General features: G+C 42.7%; 1 protein-coding gene across 3 annotated transcripts in view; it reads left to right on the top strand.

The window, feature by feature from the left end:
- Window positions 1–22793, top strand: part of LOC107815379 (ATP-dependent DNA helicase Q-like 2) — a 59599-nt gene that overhangs the window by 29342 nt on the left and 7464 nt on the right. For 2 of the 3 annotated variants that reach the window (XM_075253206.1, XM_075253208.1), the window contains 6 exons: window positions 3263–3329; window positions 3425–3478; window positions 15485–15592; window positions 16027–16091; window positions 16458–16536; window positions 17311–17528. In XM_075253206.1, the coding sequence (XP_075109307.1) occupies window positions 3263–3329; window positions 3425–3478; window positions 15485–15592; window positions 16027–16091; window positions 16458–16536; window positions 17311–17528 (591 nt within the window). The remainder of the gene's footprint in view (window positions 1–3262; window positions 3330–3424; window positions 3479–15484; window positions 15593–16026; window positions 16092–16457; window positions 16537–17310; window positions 17529–22793) is intronic. The other variant, XM_075253210.1, reaches the window with a different exon arrangement.

The following is a 22793-nucleotide window of genomic DNA, read 5'->3' on the forward strand; positions in this document are numbered from 1 at the left end:
TATCCTTTTTGGTAATTTGACACTCAAAAGCACTTTTTAGGAAGATTGGCCAAACACAATTTGTTTACCAAATGTTGCAAAAGGTACTTCTTAAATGAATTGGCCAAACACAGATTATTTTTTTTCAAAAGTACTTCCGAAAAAAGTACTTTTGAAAAAAGTACTTTTGAAAAAAGTACTTTTTAAAATAAGCAGATTTTGGCAGCTTGGCCAAACGGGCTCTTATATTGCTTTTTGTTATTCGTGAGCACTCAAGGCTAATACGAAATCTCTAGATACTTCTAAATTCACATAGTATTCCTTTTTTTTTTTAGAAGGTAACATAATTGTATATTAATATAAAACTTCACTAAAATTGTGAAGCCACCCATAATTACAATGAAAGTGCCCTAGCAAAAAAAAAAGGAAAGACACTTCTAGTCCTTGGTCTTCCTATAAGGACTCTAGTACATTTAAAATGGATTCATGATCCTCAAAAAACTTTCCTTTACACCAAAAATAGAAAAGAGCTAAACATTTCATCTTTATCTTCTGAATATTGCTTGACTTATCTTCAAAACATTTTTGATTCTTCTCTTCCCAAACTGTCCACCATATGCAGGCTGGGACAATCCTCCATCTCTCTTTCTCTAGATAGTGTGCCCTCTTTACTCCAGCTGGCTAGAATATCAAGGACTCTTCCTGGCATTGCCTATTGAATTCCCCTCAAACTGATGAAAATTCTCCATATCTATATAGTGAACTTGCAATGCAGAAAAAGATGGTTAATTGTCTCTGCCTTCTCTCCACATAAGTAGCATTTGGAACATAATTGGAATCCTCTTCTAGTTAAATTGTCCTGTGTTAGAACTGCTTCTCTTGCCAGTAACCATGGGAAGCAGGCCACCTTGTATGGGATTTTAACTTTCCAATTCATCTTTCATGGCCGGCAATCCACCTGATTATTGGATACATTAAACTCCTTGTAGGCAGCCTTAACAGAAAACTTCCCTTGACTATTGCCTTGCCACTTGATTAGGTCTTGATCTTGGTTTGAGTTGATACCACTGAACTGCTTCAAAGAACTGTAGAACTCCACAACTCTGTCAATCTCCCAGTCATTTAACATCCTTCTGAATGTGAGGTTCTAGCCTTGGTCTGTCCATATCTCTTTTATTGTTGCATTCTATTGTTGACACAAAATATAAATGTCAAGAAAGAGCCCCTTCAGAGGTCCTTGTCCTAGCCAGTTGTCCTCCCATAGTGAGATCTTCCTACCATTTCCAACTTTGAATTTTGCTTTGTTGATCAATTTTGGCCATAGATTTCTAATTGATCTCCACAGATTGACTCCATATGACCTTCTTACACTTTTAGTTGTCCAGTTTCCTTCCATTCCATATTTTTCCCTAACCCCTTCTGTCCACAGTTTCCACAGCCACTTCATCATCAAGCTCTGATTCTGGACTCTCAAACTTTTGATCCCCAAACCACCTGACTTCTTGCTTGTAATTAGATCACCCCGCTTGACCAAGTGAAACTTCTTTTTCTCACAGTTACCTTCCCATAGGAAGTTTCTTCTTAGGGCATCAATTTTGTTCACTACACTGGCTGGAATTGGAAATAATGACATCATATATGTAGGCATGGCATCAAGTACAGAGTTAATCAAGATCAACCTTCCCCCCGTTGACAGATATTGTTTCTTCCGGTTAGCTAGTTTCTTTTCACATTTCTCCGGTACATCATTCCATATTCCTTTTGATTTGCTCTTGGCACCCAATGGCATCCCCAGATACACTGTAGGCAATTCCCCTACCTTCCCCCAAGAACTTTCCTTCCACATAGTATTCCTTTTGAACATTCAATCTAATAATATATTAGCTATGCCCATTCAAACAATATTTTGAAAGAAGTAATGCCATTTACTATTTTCAACTATGTTTTTAGCTTAATTCGTTTTGTCATCTTCTGAATTATACCATACTGGTCATGCTGAATTCTTCCCTTCTCAAGAAGACATAAGCTTTATATAGATTGATGCAGTCTCTTCCTTTTGTTTCTGCTACTATGCATGGATGGACCTCCTTTGTGCCAGTTTATTGATCTCCTACAATCATTAACCAATAAAAAGCTCGGTGTCAAACTTAGAATATGATGGGGAGAAAAACTTAGAATATGATGGGGAGAAAAACTTAGAATATGAAAAAGGCTCCATATTGAAGCAATATTTTTTGATGAAAAGATTTATAAATGGCATCAAGAAGATGCAAAAAAGAAATACAAAACAGTTTGCTAGCTCCAGTACTAACAAAGTCCAAAAATTGTCAGGGAAGTTTACAGGGGTAAGAGTACTTCAGCTGTACAAAAATAAAAGACATTTAGCGCTAGGGGAAAGTTTTGGAGTTGCTATTCCATCTAAATATCTCCTATTCCTCTCATTCCATCAAAATAAGGGAGTGATACTCCATATTGAAGCATAAATAAAGCCCTGTAGAGAAGGGTAAACGGTTATAATTAATCAAATCAGTTTGTTTATGCTATACACTCAAACTGAGAGCTACAAAGTTTGTACAAATTTCATGAACAATTTCCATTCCAAGCCACTATAGTATAATCAGGATAAGTACAAACTTTGTAAATGAATGAGAAAGATTATTCCTGCCAGCTTTCCAGCTTCTGCTATAAACTTGCATACCATTTTGATGTGAGATGCTCTTAGAGTACCTGGCTCCTGAATACATCTTTTTTAAGCTGTAATTGAATACTCCCTCCGTCCCAATTTGTTTGATGCAGTTAGGATTTCGAGAGCCAAACTTCTCAATTTTGACCGCAAATTTGGCCATAGAAAATCATTAAGTTTTTTGAAATAAAACTTACATATTTGGAAACTACATAAAAGTACTATAAATCTCAAAATATTTAAAAGGTAAATGCAAAAATCTGGTCAAAGAAAAACTCGTTTGACTCTCGAAATTCGAAAGTTGCTGACTAGTTGGTTTGGGAAAGCAAGAGAGTTTGCTCTGATATTATGCTGGTTTTCCATTCCTGTCAAAATAGGAATGACGGTTCTTGATTGCTTAATCCGTAGTTGTATGTACTGACATTATTTAACCAGTAAGTGACAGTTGCTATAACAAGTACACCGGTTTTATAATTTTGCTCGATAAGAGCCATTGCTCCCAAGTTATAGGGAACCCGGAACTCAATTTCTACTAGTGCTCATGAGTAAACAGTTTATTGTTTACAATCAGCTAGAGGAATAAATATCTTTTTGTTGCAGTCTAAAAGAGAGTGCCGTCGAAGTGCTTTCTTCCGACATTTTGCTGAGTCTTTACAAGAATGTAACGGTATGGTTCACTAACTTCGTAAGTGGATTCTGATGTTAACTTGTCACAATAGCCAGAAGAGCACCACAACTTCACTTGACCTTCATCTTGCTCAGGAATGTGTGACAACTGTGCCTTTTCAAATGAGGTGAAAGAGCTGGATGTCTCAAGTACGTTGTGTTGACTTTAATAGTCATACCAATCTGCTTTTTATGTCTATGAGTTCTCTAAAGGCATGGCTTTACCTTAGTCTGTCTTTCGCAGTCTTCGGTAAGTTATGTTAGTTTTAGTTATCAACCATTTTCTTGGATTTAAGATATGTTCATTTTGATCTGACAATAAAAATGTTGATATATATATATATATATATATTAGCAATAACAGATGTTCTCTTTCTACAGTCTCCAACAAATTAACGAATATCCTAGTAGTGAATGTTTTCTGAAAAAAGCAGCTTTACTGAGTAATATACAAGCTCGCGAAACGTGAATTCTTATTTTAAATGTCCATATTTCACTTGGCTTTAGTTTTTCTTTTTTCTAGTGGACCTTAATCTGGGCATATATATGATGCAAATATTCGAGCTAAGGAAGCCTTTTCTTGTTTTTGTAAAAGGAGTTATGTTGGCTTCTTATCTAAGTCTGAATTTTATAGTAGATATACAAGGACAAAACTACATTGTTGATGCAAATCAAGAAGCTATATTAGCCTTTTGTTATTTAGCTCGTCAAAAACAAGTTCTTATATGCCCGCGGATAGGTGTGTGGACGTGTCTTCAAGTTCAAAAGGCCCAAGATTGATTTCAAGAAGTCAATGCCCTTTCCTTCTTAAAATAGGATTTAATTTATTCCTTTTAGAATAAGGATTTTCCTTTAGTAGGATTCTAGTTTCTTTTCCTTATAAAATAGGGATTTTACTTTCCTTGTCTAGTTATTTTATTTCCTTATTAGAATAGGAATTGTAGTCATCAAAGAAGAGACTCTAGGCCTATATAAAGGGTTCTCTTGCCTTGTAGAATGCAATTCACGCTTTTAAGGTTTGCCTAGCTTTACAATACAGTGTTTTTCTCTATTTTGTCTTCTTTATCCTTGTTTTTGGTTTCAAGCAAGGTGGTGATTGTCTTTATCTTGTTTTCAATTGCGTGTGGTGTTTCTTTATCACGTTAATTGATTCCAAGTAGTGACTGTAGGAACTTGTTTAGTTCTTGATCTTTCAAGAACACGTTTCTTGATCTAAATTCATTCTTTTGATGTCATATAATCTTATCTCTCATTAAATTGGTGCAGCATCGTTATTTACTTGTTTTGAACGAGTAAATAGTCTTTTCTATAGTTCAGATCGTCATCTTTCACCTCGTTTTTGAATCATTAGATTCTGAGTCCTAAAACTTGAGATACGTTGTTATTTGAAACCAGCCCACAAACCACTTTTCAATTCAAGATCTTGATCCTGGTCGGTTGTTTCTTTGTTAACTCGAAGAATCACATCAATTTGGTATCAGAGCAGCAGGTGGTGAACCTAATATGCAAGCAAGAAACGGTCGTTGGGTTCAAGAAGGTGAAAGAAGAACATCCGATCGTGACATGGAGATGGAAGAGATGAGAAGGACAATTGAACAACTACAGAGGCAACTCCAACACTACGAAAGGCAAGAACGACGTAGAAGGCCCAAGGAAGATGATGAAGGGGACTCTGATATTAACCCTTTTCATATGGCTGATGGAGATGACTCTAGTGAAAATTCGGATCCTTCTAGGAGACAACGAGACGATGAATCTGATCGCCCAAGGAGAAGGAGGAACCATACTCGAGAGAAAAGGGATGATGTGAAGGTTGATGTTCCTGATTTTGATGGAAAAGCACAAGGGGATGCGTTTATGGAGTGGTTATTGACCGTTGAACGAATCTTTGAGTTCAAGGATTATTTGAGGAGAAAAAGGTTAAGATCGTTGCCATCAAGTTTAAGGGATATGCTTCACTTTGGTGGGACAATTTGAAGCGAGAAAGAGAAAGAGAAGGTTGTGGTAAGATTCGAACTTGGGAGAAGATGAAGAGAGAACTTTGAAGACGTTTTCTTCCTTATACGTACAAACAAGAGAATTATCTTAAATTTCATAACTTTCGCCAAGGAGACCAGACCGTAGAAGACTATACTCGAGAGTTTGAATACCTCATGATTAAGTGTGATACCCGAGAACCTGAGGAACAGACTAAAGCAAGATATATTGGTGGCTTAAGGCGTGCCATCTCCGATGTTATTCCCTTACAACCTTCTTGGACATTCATTGATGTACGAAAGTTTGCCATCAACATCGAGCAACAACAAAAGGAGCCAAAGAAATTATACTCCAAGAAGAATTACCCCAACCAAGGGAGTACCAGTAGTGGTAGTGGTGGAAATTCCAAGGCCATTTATAGAGGTAATTCTTCTAATTCATCTTCAAAGGGTGATGAAAAGAAACCTCAGGGGATATGACTAGGAGAAGATGTTTTAAGTGCCAAGGTTTTGGTCATGTGCAAGCTGATTGTCCCAACCGAAAGGCTGTTATGTTAGTTGATGAAGAAAATGATTCCAGTCACGAAGACAACCAGCTAATTGAGGAAGATGAGGATGCCTATGTAGAACCTGATGAAGGTGATATGCTTGTTATTCAGAGGATCTTACATGCTGAACATAAAGATGAAGAATCATCGCAACGAGAGGCCCTTCTCCACACTAGGTGTACATCACATGGCAAGGTATGTTCAGTGATAATCGATGGTGGAAGTTGCACTAATGTTGTTTCAGAAGAAATGGTGACTAAATTGGATTTGGAAACTGAGGTACACCCCAAACCTTACAAAGTCGGGTGGCTGCAATATGGTGGAGGTATGAAAGTCACTAAAAGATGATTGGTCTCTTTTTCTATTGGTAAGATCTATAAAAGCCAAATTTGGTGTGATGCGGTAAAGATGAATGCTTGCCTTTTATTACTTGGAAGACCATGGCAATATGATAAGCGTGCTTTTTATGATGGATACCGTAACACCTATTCATTCATAATTGATGGACATAAGATCATTTTGACACCATTGCACCCAAAAGAACTTTCAAAGAAGGCAAAAACCATGTCTGATACGCTAATGACCACATCACAGATTATTGGCCACATCAATAAAGGAGAGCCATTGTACATAGCAGTAGCCATGGAAGACTCACAAGATGAGGAGCATGAGTTAGATACACGAGCCAAGAAGTTACTTGCTAAGTTTAAGTGTGATCTCGGTAGATGTTCCATTAGAACTTCCACCCATGCGCGATATTCAACATCAAATTGACCTTATACCCGGAGCATTGTTGCCAAACAAAGCAGCTTATAGGATGAATCCTACACAACAAGCTGAACTCTAAAGGCAAGTCGAAGAGCTATTTGAGAGGGGTTTAATAAGGGAGAGCCTTAGTTCATGTGTCGTGCCTGCTTTGCTTGTTCCTAAGAAAAATGGCACTTGGAGGATGTGTGTTGACAGTCGAGCAATCAACAAAATCACTATCAAGTATCGCTTCCCAATCCCAAGGTTAGATGATCTATTTGACCAATTACATGGTTCTAAGATCTTTTCAAAGATTGATTTGAAGAGTGGGTACCACCAGATTCGTATGAGAGAAGGTGATGAATGGAACACTGCCTTCAAGACTAGCCAAGGCTTGTATGAATGGTTGGTAATGTCTTTTGGTTTGTCGAATGCTTTTAGTACATTCATGAGGCTTATGACTCATGTGTTTAGACCATTCATTGGGAAGTTTGTTGTTGTCTACTTTGATGATATCCTAATTTATAGCAAAGAGGAAGTTGAACATGGAAAGCATTTGGAGAAGGTTTTTGAAACCTTAAGGAGAGAGAAGCTATATGCACAACTCAAGAAGTGCATCTTTTATACTAACAATGTTTGCTTTCTTGGTTACATTGTAACTAGGTGTTGGTGTCGGAGGAGTTCTTAGCCAGGAAGGTAAACTCGTGGCTTATTTTAACGAGAAGCTAAGTGGATCTAAATTGAAGTACTCCACCTATGAAAAAGAGTTCTCATCATCATCATCATCATCATCATAAGGCTCCGAGGACGGCGCCAACTCAGGTGGGGGAGAATGTCATGGGCTGCTTTCCAGACATGCCCCATGACCCCTTGGTCGCGCCCCATGGCGGCCTAGCAAGCCTCACAATGCCTAGCGCCATGGTCGGCCCCGTGGTCTTGGTTGCGCCAAGTGACAAGCGCGCATGCGCCTCTGTCGCCCCACCGATGCCTCTCGCCAGTGCCCAGCGGCTGGCCAATGACAACAGCGCCGCGCGCACTGACAATGCCGCGCGCGCAGATCCTGATGCCTCGCCAGCGCCCAGCTGCAGGCCCATTCCAGCAGCGCCTCGCGCACAGACCCTGATGCCAAGCACCAGCGCCCAGCCTCAGGCCAACACAACAAGTGTCGAGCGTGCCCACAGCACCGCGCGCGCAGACCCTGACCCGCAAGACAAAGTTGCTGCCATCGGACTTGGTTCTACATTGTAATAAACTAAGTCCTTTTCATTGTAATTATAGGCTAGTTTACATCATTTTCATTCAGTGTGCTTCTACAGCTTTATTAGGACTAGTCATGTAACTTTGGTTTATTTTTTTTAAGTATTATTAGGGGGGATCAAACATTTTCAAGCAAGCAATTTTCTGTACTGGTGTCTCTCCCCCTCGACACCGCATCTTTTGTAATCAGCATTTCATTCATCAATAAAATCATCATCATCATTCAAAACCCAATTCTCTCTCAGCTTCCGCAATTGCTCGTGACATTGGTTTTCCCGCACGACACTGACAATCTAGTGTAGCGTGCGGAGGGAACCTCATTGGTGGACAGCAATCGCACTGATATCGGTTGCTTAGCCTTACGTTGCCCTTCCAAAGAACATCAGGAAGGTGTTGCGTAACAATTGGTATCAGAGCGTAGGCTCGACATCGGATGAGGGAACACATTTGCCATCATCACCATTTCTGACCATGGTGAATCATGGGGAGCGCCTAGCATCCCTAGAAGAGACGGTTGACCGATTACGACCCATCGTGGATACGGTGCCTGATCAAAACAACAACCTAGTGCAAAGGTTGGACGACCTGGACCGCCGAATGCGGCAGACAGAAAATGACATTGCAAACATCAGTCGTGACTCTGAGGATGACCGACAAACGGCAGCCATTGAAACTGCCAATATTCATGGCAAATTTGAGGACCTCCAACAGGAGCGTGCCGACGATTTAGCCCATCGACAACAAGAGGCAGACAGACTAACTGCCATGCAGCAAACCATAGACGACTTGACAGGCAAGCTCAATGTTGTCAATGCTGCCCTACAGAGCCTACTTCGAGGAGGTGACAACCACATCAGGGGTGCAGCAAACCTCACCCCCATTCCGCAAAAGCTTAAGATACCGGAGCCAAAGCCATACGACGGATCCCGGGATGCTAAAGAAGTGAAAAATTTCATCTTCGACATCGAACAATACTTTGATGACGTGGGCCATTTGGAAGAATCCAAAAAGGTAGCAACTGCTGCCATGTATCTTCAGGGCGATGCCAAATTTTGGTGGCGGGTCAAATATGAAGCCATCAAGGCCGGTGAAGATACTCTCTAGACATGGGATGAATTGAAGGTAGCACTATGCCTGCAGTTCTTCTCCGAAAATGTGGAATACAACGCAAGGAGAAAGCTACGGGAGCTCCGCCACACCAGATCAGTGCGGGAGTACGTGCGGTAATTCTCCGCACTCATGCTAAACAAACGCGACATGGGGGACAAAGACAAACTCTTCACATTCATAGAAGGTTTGAAACGTCATGCCCGTATGGAACTACAGAGACAACGGGTAGACACCCTGCCCAAGGCCATTCAAGTTGCAGAATGTCTTGGCGATTATCATTTGGGAACTCAGAACGATAGACCCCAGCTGTCTGTCCGAGGGGGATTCAACGGGAACCATCCCAGCAATGGTGGCCCAAGCAAAAGTGGGGGAGATCGGAGCGCATCCAAAACTAAGACTCCTCCCTCCAGCAGCAACAGTGTTGCATCCATCAACAACAATCAGGGGAGAAAGCCTCCCTCAGAATGCCGTCATTGCGGCGGGGCACATTGGAACAATGAATGCCCAAACATAAAGGTCAATGCTCATCAGAGTGTCGAGGACGAGTCAGATGCATCAGAATCAGACCAGGTAGGCGCCTTCAATGCAATTGTTGGCTCTTTCCCACATGCCTTAGCGGGGACCAGTGCATGTCCTCCTAAGAAAATCTCAACCCCAATCACCAAGAAAGGGAAGGAAAAGATGGACGAGAGGCCTCCTAAAATGGCGAGGACCCTAATGTTCGTCGAATTGAAAGTGAACGGCAAGCCCCTTCACGCATTGATAGACACGGGTGCTACCCACAACTACTTGGCTTCAACTCAAGTAGAGCGCCCGGGTCTTGTTGTGCAAAAGAGCAAAGGTCGCGTCAAGGCCATCAACTCGCCACCCCAGGCATTGGGTGGAACAACTACAGATGTCCCAGTGTAACTTGGCCCATACAAAGGAAGCATCGACCTGCGCATCGCAATCATAGATGACTTCGACATGATAGTGGGTTTGGAGTTCATGAGGCAGACCAACATCATACCAGTACCATATGCCAACATGCTCCTGATGTTGGGAGAAGACGGGGCCAAACCCTGCACCATACCATGCTTTCCCATAAAGATGGCCGCTGAAAACATCTCGGCCATGCAGTTGGAGAAGGTAGTCAACAGACCCGAACCCTTGGTTCCGGCTACCCTTCGCAGCAACAATCAGCCATCATGTCATCGGCCTCAAAAGACTGGTGACGCTCCTCAGCGTGTGAAGACTTGTCAGCCATGCCACAAGGACAAGTCGGATCACTCATCACAGACGGGACCCTTGCAGCCATTACATGTCCCTCAGAGACCATGGGAAAATGTTTCCCTCAGGTTCATCACGGGATTGCCCCAAGTCGGTAATCTTGCATCCATCTTGGTTGTCATAGATCAATTTTCAAACTATGCAACCTTTATTGCAGCCCCGCAAAACATCTCAGCAGAAGATACAGCTCGACTCTTCTTCTCGCACATTGTCAAACATTGGGGCCTGCCCAAAGACATTGTTAGTAGGCGCGACTCACGCTTCACTAGCAACTTTGGGACCCATCTCTTCAGGTGCTTTGGGTCGACATTGAGTCACAACTCAGACATCCATCCACCATCAGATGGCCAGACAGACCGGTTCGATGACATGCTGGAGGAATATCTCCGCAACTTTGCAACCGGATCACAGAAGCATTGAGTGAAGCTCTTGGATGCTGCTCAACTGTGTTTCAATTCTCAAAAGAGCCATCATACAAACAAAAGCCCTTTTGAAATTGTTACCGGACAGCAACCGCTTCTCCTGCAAACGGTGAATGCATCAACCAGGCCGAAATCTCCTCGAGCTGCCAACTTCTCGAGCGAATGGGAGCGCAACATGGGGATAGTGCGGAGCTATCTCGTCAAAGCCCAAGAGCGGGCAAAAAGATTCACCGAACAAAATCTTTGCTTTGCCCAACATCAAACAGGGGACAAAGTAATGCTATGCATCCCAAAGCGATACTTGTTTGCAGAGAGGACCCATGACCCTCGCCTGCAACAAAAATACATCGGGCCCCTGCCCATTGAAAAACGCATTGGGAAGTCCACATACCAGGTGAAAACTCCATCCTGGTGGAAGATCCATCCAGTCTTCCATGTCAGCCGCATGAAATCATTGCATCGCTACAACAACAAGCTCAAAGAACAGAGGGGCGCAGACCTCCCATCCAACAACCACCAGAATCATCATCATCATCATCATCATAAGGCTCCGAGGACGGTGCCAACTCAGGTGGGGGAGAATGTCATGGGCTGCTTTCCAGACACGCCCCATGACCCCTTGGCCGCGCCCCATGGCGGCCTAGCAAGCCTCACAATGCCTAGCGCCATGGTCAGCCCCGTGGTCTTGGCTGCGCCAAGTGACAAGCGCGCATGCGCCTCTGTCCCCCACCGATGCCTCTCGCCAGCGCCCAGTGGCTGGCCAATGACAACAGCGCCGCGCGCACTGACAATGTCGCGCGCGCAGATCCTGATGCCTCGCCAGCGCCCAGCTGCTGGCCCATTCCAGCAGCGCCTCGCGCACAGACCCTGATGCCAAGCACCGGCGCCCAGCCTTAGGCCAACACAACAAGTGTCGCGCGTGCCCACAGCACCGTGCGCGCAGACCCTGACCCGCAAGACAAAGTTGCTGCCATCGGACTTGGTTCTACATTGTAATAAACTAAGTCCTTTTCATTGTAATTATAGGCTAGTTTACATCATTTTCATTCAGTGTGCTTCTACAGCTTTATTAGGACTAGTCATGTAACTTTGGTTTATTTTTTTTAAGTATTATTAGGGGGGATCAAACATTTTCAAGCAAGCAATTTTCTGTACTGGTGTCTCTCCCCCTCGACACCGCATCTTTTGTAATCAGCATTTCATTCATCAATAAAATCATCATCATCATTCAAAACCCAATTCTCTCTCAGCTTCCGCAATTGCTCGTGACATTGGTTTTCCTGCACGACACTGACAATCTAGTGTAGCGTGCGGAGGGGACCTCATTGGCGGACAACAACCGCACTGACATCGGTTGCTTAGCCTTACGTTGCCCTTCCAAAGAACATCAGGAAGGCGTTGCGTAACATATATTCTGATCATGAGGCACTAAAGTATCGTAGTCACCAACAAAAGCTCAATGCAAGGCATGCAAAATGGGTAAAGTTCCTTCAGAATTTTCAGTTCGTAATTAAGCACAAAGCTGGAAACCTCAATCAAGTGGCTGATGCTCTTAGTAGAAGACCATGTTTACTTTCTGTGATGCAAACTAATGTATTTGGGTTTGACCATATCAAGGAGCTTTATGAAGCTGATCCAGACTTTGGAGATATTTGGAAGAGATGCTTGGAGGGTCCACAAAGAATGTTTGTAATTCGTGATGGGTTTCTTTACTATGGAAAGCAGCTTTGCATACCACAAAGCTCTTTAAGGGAGTCCATTGTGAGGGAAGCACATGAGGGTGGATTAGCTGGTCATTTTGGCCATTCTAAAACATTGAAGATGATTCAAGAAAATTTCTACTGGCCTAAATTGAACAAAGATGTGTTGAGGCTGATTGAGCGTTGTGAAACATGTAGAAAAGCAAAAATGCATGGGAGCAATAAGGGATTATATGAGCCTTTGCCAATTCCTACAACACCGTGGGAACATATTAGCATGGATTTTGTGCTTGGATTGCCAAGGAATCAAGGAGGCAAGGATGCTATCTTCGTTGTTGTTGACAGATTCTCTAAGATTGTACACTTTATCCCATGTAACAAGACAAGTGATGCAACTCATGTGGCTGTTTTGTTCTTTAACAATATTGTCAAGTTACACGGCATTCCAAGAAGCATTGTTTCTGATCGCGACACTAAGTTTCTCAGTCATTTTTGGCGTACTTTATGGGCTAAGCTTGGTACGGAGTTGAAGTATAGCTCATCTTATCACCCTCAAACAGATGGACAAACAGTGGTAGTCAATCGAAGTTTAGGTGCATTGCTAAGAAGTTTGATCAAGAAGAACATAAGAGAGTGGGAATCCTTGCTACCACATGCTGAGTTTGCTTTCAACAAGTCTGTGAATCGAACAACTGGAAAAGTCCTTTTGAAGTGGTTTACGGTAAGAATCCTCTTGTTCCATTAGACTTGTCTCTCTTCTTAAAACCCATTATTTTAGTGGAGATGCTGATGAGAGGGTTAAGCAATTAAAAAAGTTGCATGAGAAAGTAATACAAGAGATTGAGAGACAAACAAAGGCATATAAGAAACAAGTTGATAAGAAGAGAAAACAACAATTCTTTAACGTGGGAGACTTAGTCTGGGTATACTTGAGGAAAGAAAGATTTCCTAACCAAAAGTTTCCAAAGAGTTGATGGTCCATTTCGAGTTGTTCAAAAGTTAGGTGACAATGCTTACAGATTGGATCTACCGGACGATTATGGGGTTTCACCAATATTTAATGTTGTTGACCTTGCGCCATTTATAGAGCCTTTAGACTCGAGGACGAGTCCTTTTCAACCAGGGGAGAATGATGCAAATCAAGAAGCTATGTTAGCCTTTTATTATTAGCTCGCCAAAAACAAGTTCTTGTATGCCCGCGGATAGGTGTGTGGACGTGTCTTCAAGTTCAAAAGGCCCAAGATTGATTTCAAGAAGCCAATGCCCTTTCCTTCTTAAAATAGGATTTAGTTTATTCCTTTTAGAATAAGGATTTTCCTTTAGTAGGATTCTAGTTTCTTTTCCTTATAGAATAGGGTTTTACTTTCCTTGTCTAGTTATTTTATTTCCTTATTAGAATAGGAATTGTAGTCATCAAAGAAGAGACTCTAGGCCTATATAAAGGGTTCTCTTGCCTTGTAGAATGCAATCCATGTTTTTAAGGTTTGCCTAGCTTTACAATAGAGTGTTTTTCCCTATTTTGTCTTCTTTATCCTTGTTTTTGGTTCCAAGCAAGGTGGTGATAGTCTTTATCTTGTTTTCAATTGTGTGTGGTGTTTCTTTATCACATTAATTGATTCCAAGTAGTGACTTTAGGAACTTGTTTAGTTCTTGATTCTGATCTAAATTCATTCTTTTGATATCATAGAATCCTATCTATCATTAAATTGGTGCAGCATCGTTATTTACTTGTTTTGAACGAGTAAATAGTCTTTCTTATAGTTTAGATCGTCATCTTTCACCTCGTTTTTGAATCGTTAGATTCCGAGTCCTAAAACTTGAGATACGTTGTTATTTGAAACCAGCCCACAAACCACGTTTTCGATTCAAGATCTTGATCCTGGTCGGTTGGTTCTTTGTTAACTCGAAGAATTACATCAATTGTTCTCTTCGCTCCTCTTTTTTTTTTCTTGAAATAGAAGGAGAACGGTCTTACTTACTCGAGGGGGATGAAAGATAAATAAAGGGATAGGGAGCTTTATAATAGGAGAAAGAGACGGATTGTGGTTGGTGTGTCACTAGGCTGGTAGGGAACCCGTAAGAAGGGGGATGATTGCCCTAACTCACATTAAGATCTTTGACATATCGAGTAACGCCTCTTTCTATTAGTTTTTTATTAAGCGGAAAGGGAAAAGTTATTTTCTGACCAAAAAAAAAAAAGAAGAATCGACAACTCCAGATTCTTATTTTTAATTGTAATTTTTTATTTTTGTAGCAGTCCAATCAAGATGGATCGCCTCACATAGATCTATATTTACTTGTATTAGTAATAAATTTCCACATTGATTAAGGGAATCTAAAGTGGTGTATAAAGATTATTCGGCTATCCACTCATTACCTTACGTGTGGTTTGGTGCTCATATTTTCATATGGCATCAGATCTAAACTATGATAAGCTGGTTCATTGTCTAGTATTCATTTGGTTCTCCTTCCTTTCTAATAGGGCTAATTCTAGTTATTTTCTTCTCAGTTCATTCTTACGATTTTGGACTTCTCTATCACAATTCACAAATATTCCTGCTTATTGAATCATCGTCTAGTTATTCTCTTCTCAACTCATTCTTACGATTTTGGACTTCTCTATCATAATTCACAAATATTCAAGCTTATTGAATCATTGCCTCTACTGTTTTGGACTTTTCTCAATTAACTCCTAGCTCATTTGAGTCATCTGTTCCAAGCGTACTCTTTTTCTTGAGTCACTACGGCCTATCTCCTTTAAAAGAAATTCATGTTTGAAAGATATAAAGTCACCCGATGATTAAGGGCACTTTATCAAAAAATTAAAGAATGGTTTATAAAATCTACTCCACCAATTGACTTAGGGTTGGGTTGGATGGTCAAATTCTTTGACAACTAGCTGCACTGAAAGAAATCATAATATTTAGGATTTCTAAGCTCCATTTCTCTCTCTCTATTCTTCTTTTTTTTGTTGGAGGGTGCACAACTATTGTTGCGATTGTTCTGTACTCCAATTAAAAAAATATCATCCTTTTCAGATTTTATCATATCTACAATGCGATGTTTCAAATTTAATCTTGTTTCCCATTGGGAAGTATCTTTCTGCTTATGCTTTATTTGTGTGCAGGTCATGCAAAACTCATTGTCTCTATGCTGAAAGATATACAAGAGAATGCTCAGAGGGTCACAATGTTGCAACTGGTGGAAAAGCTAAAGGTTAACCAGAAGAACCTAGGTAAGATTCACAAAATCATGGCATTGCGAAAAATATGCTTTTCTTAGAGAAAAAGGAAGTCCAAAACAGAGTCTTGAGCAAAAGCAGTCTCAAGTATCATTAGGCCAAATCAATGCTTTATGTCAAGGGGGAAATATGGCTACTAAAAGCAGCTTTTACATGGATATACATGGATATAGATTCTGTGTCTTGTCTCCAAAGTTGGATTGTCTTCCCCCTTAGCATGAGCGTGTTCCCCTTTCGTTCATTGTCTTGGTCAATGCTTAATTGCTTATATTGGGAGCTTAATGTCGGTCTAACTGAGCAGCTTCTTTCCAAATGCAGTATTTTATTATCACTCTGCTACTTTTTGCTTTTAGTTCTCTTATTTTATTTCTGACTTTAGGGATAGCAGACAGAGAATAAAAAATTTAGCGTTCTTGGTATTTACCCAGGTTCGGATCTGAAAAAAGATGAATTGGAGCAACTTGTCATCAAGCTTATTTTGGATCATGTTCTTGTAAGGACTCTTTTTTTTTATTTTGATTTTCTTAAGTTACTCTCTTACTTTACTAACATATCAGAATAGGAACTTAACACTTCAGCGACAAATTAAATTTGAGGTAACAAATTTTCAAGTATTAAGCTGTGATCCAAGTTTTGGACAAGGGTGTAACAGATTCTAGTTTAGAGGGAAAATAGAATTAATGACGTGACCAGAAGTACAAAGCATATAAATAAAACGTTCCCTTTTCCCCTTTTGCCTTGACAGCAGAAACAAGACAGGGAATAATGGATATGATTATATGAAAAGTGTATCCACTTCTGTCTCCTTTCCCTTTTCCTAAGTTTGAACTAACATCTTTGTGCCTTTTCCTCCATGCAGAAAGAAGAATATCAGCATACTGCCTATGCAACAAATGCTTATGTCACAGTCGGACCTCTGGCAATGCAAGTATTGCAAGGTAACTACCCTTCTTTCCAGATACGCAAATATGCAGCATCTCAACCTTCAAATAACATCCTCGTCCTACTTCTCGGGATGCACAGTATTCAACTTTATCATTTTGGTTTCTCCCTTCAGAAGTCAAGTTGATGAGAAACAGTCTCCCCCATCCCCCCCCCCCCTTCCCAAATTCTCTGTTGGTTCCACCTTCAATATGTGATGCAAAGTTATTGCTGATGCGTGCTACTTTGAAGTTGTGAAGTCGGTGCCTTGCACCACCACTTAGTCCAGTTTGAGGGTTTGTTCTTCTGTCAATCAATCAACCATAAGGACAACCACCTCATCTTGCACCCACTTTGTAGAAATGAATTTTTTATTTTTATTTTCTTTTTCCTAGTTGGATGCTTTCTTAATACTTAAAGGGATTGTCCTGGTTGTGAAATTTAGAAGAGTTCTGCTGATTTTTAGCCAATACAATTAGTATTGGACAATTTCTTCATTCTTTGCTTTAGCACTTGGACAATTTCATTGTTCTAGAGATGAGCAAAATGCGAATCCGATCTTTTCAGTGTTTTGGTCTGTCAAGTTTTTAGCAAAGTTTTTGCCTCATTTAGTGTTCAAGCTGAGTTTGAGCTTGGCTTGAAAGAATGCTAAGTCAAGCCCAGGCACAAAGAATTCGGCTAAGCCAGCTCTTTATCATCTCTAATTACATACACATCAAAGAAAGGAAAAGGGCTTCAAGTCATCATAGAGTCCTATAGTCATCTAACTTCCTTTTCTGGTTAACTTTCAGGTAAGAAAATTATTACGGTTGAGATGTCGACTAGACAATCAAGGACCTCGAGCAGTACGAGATCATCCAAACGAGAAAGATCATCAGGATTGGATGATAAGCTTGACGAGCTGCGAAAAGAACTCGCATCCATCCATGGGGGAATATTCGCTCATTCTGTATTATCTATGCAACAAATCAGTACCTTGACTTCAAAGAAACCAAAATCAATTGAAGAGGTACACTCCTACTGTTTTTTTCTTACAGAGTAGATGCTTTAACTTCTGACTTTCGGTGTTTCATTACTTGATTGTCTGTTATAGTTACTAAAATCTTCAGGAAAGAGGAAATTTACATTTGTTACCTCCAATTGTCTGGTTTCTCCTTTCCATTCATGTCAAAGTAATATCTATGTTGCTAAAAGGAAAATGTAGTGATTGGTACTGTTATCCACTAAACATTTATGGACCCCGCTTTTACTTCTCTCACAAAATGTTTTCTCTTACATTACTCCAAAAATTTAAGAAAAGTAGGTAATGACTTCCACAGTTTTCAACTCTTACCATAATAATAGTGCCAAATCAAGTACAGACAAGTGTAGGAAAAATTTACTTTCTCAAAATGGATATGTATGCGGTGAAATCAGGGGAATCCATTTCCCGCCATTAAGGTATATTCGGAATGTCATGTCAGCACCACGAGGCTGTGGGATCATGATCGGGCTCCTTATCTCGAGGATCATCCGCGGCCCTGCAGAGGCTCCGAGGTTAAGGGATCTGTCCGCGACCCAGCAAAGGTTACGAAGACGGGGGACTCCCGAGCCAAGCAGCTAGAATCAATAGGCTCTAGTGTCATGTCTAGCCGTCCCATCCCCGTATCTTTACATTTAATGCACTTTGTACCTACCGTGTTCCCTCGCTTATATAAGGGGAACCCATACCACTTTGTAAAGGGCTGATGTTGCTCCATTTTCTCCACAAGTGCAATAATATCTCTCTTTTCTCCTATTTTGCTCGTTCCCACTGGCCCGAGGCCGATTTAATATTTATTGTCTTCTTACTTATTTAATGCCATATTGTGCAACATTGCCCGCAAAGAGCCTTGCTTGATCGTATCCTTAATTATTATCCTATTCCCGGTTGCCCTCGATAGCTTGAGCTCGATCTGAATCCCGACCCCGAGGTCCTTATCGACCGGTTCTGCGCCCGGGCAACAGGCCCCTTTCGGTTTGGTTACTACCTTGTTTTAGCTCGCATTCCATCGTCAAGCTTCACGTTCTTAGCATCAACTGCTCTAGCAACTAGCTCAAGAATAGATCACGTATTTTTAGAATTCCATTTACAAATTTAGTTGTTGTTACCATTTTCACGGTAAACAGTTTGGCGCCCTGGGGCTAAAAATAATAGTGATTATTTTCTTGCTAGTTTCGTCACACAAACGCACGTTACCTTTCACACTTTTCTTGTCCAAAATCCTTTGATTTCAGGTTGAGATGTTCGGCTCAGTGAACAGAGTCGAGAACGGCGACCTCGAAAATCATGGAGAGAACGGCGTGGCTGTCCCGGTCGCTAGAGCACCCCCGGTCCTAAAAGGTTTGGATTCGAAGAAGTTCGTACAGAGGCCCTTCCCCGAGGAAGCAGTCCCAAAGCCTATTCCTAAAATTCAGAATGCGGAACTCCCTAAGTACGACGGTACTGCTGACCCCAACGAGCACGTTACCGCTTATACCTGCGCAGTGAAAGGTAATGACATGAGGAATGATGGGATCAAGTCCGTATTGCTGAAGAAATTCGGAGAAATGCTTTCGAAGGGGGCCATGATGTGGTACCATAACTTGGCTCCCAAATCCATGGATTCGTTCGCCATGCTAGCAGACTCTTTCGTAAGAGCGCACGCCGGCGCCATCAAGGTAGCGACAAGGCAGTCTGACGTGTGCAAGATTAAGCAAAGGGAGAATGAGATGCTGCGAGAATTCGTGTCTCGCTTCCAGATGGAACGGATGGAGCTATCGTCGGTCGCCGATAACTGGGCAGTTCAGGCCTTCACCCAAGGCCTGAACGAGCGAAGTTCGGTGGCCTCGAAGCGGCTGAAGCAGAACCTGATCGAATATCCGGCCGCGACCTGGTCGGATGTCCACAACCGGTATCAATCGAAGATCAGGGCCGATGACGGCCAGTTGGGAGCCCCTTCGGGTTCGGTGTGCCCTAACAGACTCCGGTGAAATAATCGAAACCAAACAAACGAAGATACTAGTCGTACCTCGAAGATAGAAGGAACACCCCGGGGCACAAGCTACCTCGCAATAATAGATTGAAGGCAGGACCCTCGAGGGTTCGTCAACAGAACCAGGCTTGATCGAAGCGTAGCGCTAACAAACGCGCCCCACCTATCGGAGTACAGCTTCAGCGTCGACATACCGGGCATCGTGTTTGTCATTAGCAGGATCGGAGACGCTAGGTGGCCCAGGCCGTTATATTCAGATCCTTCCCACAGGAACTACAATTTGATTTGCGAGTTTCACAACTCGCACGGGCACCGAACCGAGGATTGCAGGCAGCTCCGAGAGGAAGTGGCCCGAATGCTTGACAACGGGCACCTTCGGGAACTTCTCAGTAACCGCGCTAGAAGTCAATCGCGAGGAGGAGAGATGGCGAGGGGAAACAAAGCAGACGAGCCTCAACACGTTGCGCACACGATCTTCTGACGATCGCCCCGAACGCATTTAAATAAAGGACCATTCGACGACCGCCAAATAGGCGCCAGAACTCAAGAAGCGTCGTCGCCACCGAGGTATAAGCGCCCATCCCTCTTCCCATCTCCTACTTCACGGTTACCCTTGTGCAGGACAATAACCAAGATAGTCGGGACGATACCCCAGCTCGAAGATTCCGAGGCTTCAAAACGTTCGCTGCACTATTTCCCTTTGATTGGATTTTTTTATCCCAAAACGGGTTTTCTACCAGCAGGGGGTGTGTAACGAGGCAACGCGGACACACTTCCCATGAAGGATCTTACAAGCCTACGGAACTTTCTCTACAACCGGCTCTCGCGCCGTAAAATGATGAACGAGCCCCCAGTTGGGAATAATACAACGGACCAAACGGTCCAAGGAGTCGCACCCATGCGGGCCGAGCTCACAACAACGAGAACATGTATTTGCAGCATATATTTACGCCAAGCAATAAATAATATCTTTTCGGCATTTCGTACTTCGGAAAGGGCGATTTCAACATACTCGCAGCAAATGCTTCTCCATCGAATGCGTCCCGATATACTCGAGACTTAGCATCATCAATTCGACACTCGCGCGACCCCAGGGTCGAAACTCCGGGCTTATCAAACCCCTATAAGGCAACTCCGAGCTCACGAGAAGCGGTCTTCAAGCTTAAACAAACTCGATGACTCGGAAACTATTGTTAATCGCCATATGCTGGAAAACCCGAAACTGTATGACCCCTAGCGGGCAACCTCGGCATAACCAGATCTATTCTACATTACACAAATTGTAAGACCTCAACAAGCATGACAAACTGTAAGACCTCAACATGCATGAAAATCCCGAAGTTTAGGCTATACGTCGCATTTGTAAGAATCCCTAAAGGGCATACCCTTGATGTAGACGCCTAAACTATCACTTGGGATAAAAAATGGCTACAGCCAAACGCATATGACTACGGTCAAAACGGCTGATACAGCCAAAATAACGCGACTCGGGGACGCCCGACTGTCGCTAAAAATCGCAGGCCACTACTTCGAATATACTTCGGAAAGAACCGGTTAAAACATGCTTCCCTCAATAGGCAAAAACAAGCTCCGACCATGTCGGCTCCAAATCGCAAGAGTGTCGATCTACTCGACCTATGAGCTATGAACCTTACGAGGTGCTCGAAACATCGCCGACAACGACTTGAAATCAAGGTTCCTCTAGAACCGACGACGGGTCAGGCAAAAATACTCTAAAAGACCTTAACGAGCGGAAACAAAGCCTACAAAAAAGCCCACGGGCAAAAACAACGTAAAAGCCATTGTCGCCAGCTAAGCAAGCCTACGGGCCTCCTATTGAAAGGTCTCTACGGCCAAACAGCGTAAGAGCCATTGTTGCCAGCTAAAATTTTTTAACAACTTGAGGATTAAAATGAGCTCGAATCGTAACCCGATTCGAAGACCGGATCTAAAATAGTTAACTATGCAAGCCTCCGGGCCACATACTGAAAGGTCTCAACGACCAAGCGGCATAAGTGCCACTGTCGCCAGTCCGAAGATACTTTGGGGTCAATTAAAGCTCGAGTCGCAACACGACTCGGAGACTGGACCCGAAGCTGTTGAAACAACCAAACGCCCAAGGGCAGGAAATAAAAACCATCATCGCCAGCCCGAACAAACGCAAAACTCGAGGGTATATTAAGCTCGAGTCGGACCCCGACTCGGAGACTAAACCCGAAGACAGTTAAAGCATGCAAGCCTAAGGGCAAATACGGGATCGAATCGACCCAATGGAAACTCCAACAAGCAGAAATACAGAAGATACAAGTTGCAGGGTTTCCCCTCTTATTACTACATATTGATGACGAAGCGCAATCTCGGCCTGCGTCGTATGATGAAAGCTATATATATACACAACAAAGAAGGCAGGGAATATTCATTCCCCCTTTTTCCGGTAGCTACGGTCCGACGGTCTCCTCCTCATCATTCTCATCATCGGACGTCAGGAACTTGGCATCGAACTCCTCTCCTTTGGCTTGTTCGATCTCCTCCGAAAGATCAAAGCCTCTGGCATGAATCTCCTCAAGGGTCTCCCTCCGGGATCTGCACCTCTCGTACTCCCTGCTATTGTTTGCACGATCGAGGGTCTTCTTCAGCTCAGCCTTAGCGGCAGCGGCACTCCTTGAATGAGCCGCCATTTTTTGCCCCGCCCTGGTATTATTCATTACAACCTCGGCCCGGACATTCACCACCTCGGTTTTTGCCCTTGATAGCTCGGATGAGAGTCTCGCGATCATCTTCGCCCGAGCGGAATCATTCACACGGGCGGCCTGAATTTGCTTCTCAATAACGGATGCCACGGCCTGAGCCCTCTCTTTGACCTCAGAATGGGCACTAACACGCGCTTGCAGCTCAGTGAATTCACGTTTAGCTTCGCCGACCTCGCCCCAGAGTTGTTCCATCTCATCCGCCTAGTCTTTCAACTGAAACAACAACACGTCAAAGATGGCAAGACAAAAAAGGGAATACAGGCCAGCGCGAAATGCAGAATACCTGTTTCTCCAAAAGGGCCTCCCGGGCACGACTTCGGTCCACCCCACGCCGTAAAGAAACGAGCTCACTTTCGTTTGCCGCACAGAGAAGTTTGAGGGATATTTCCCTTTCTCGAGCCTCCCGCAACGGGGCCTCGCAACGAAGCGGTTCGGCTTTGAGCCTATCAAAAGCCTGAAGAAGAAAAGCCAGGTGAGTAAAGGGAAGAGAAAGGAGCACGGGGCCAAAACATCCCTATCGCGGCCGAAAAC

This window comes from Nicotiana tabacum, chromosome 1, assembly GCF_000715075.1.
Source record: "Nicotiana tabacum cultivar K326 chromosome 1, ASM71507v2, whole genome shotgun sequence".
Taxonomy (NCBI): Eukaryota; Viridiplantae; Streptophyta; class Magnoliopsida; order Solanales; family Solanaceae; genus Nicotiana; species Nicotiana tabacum.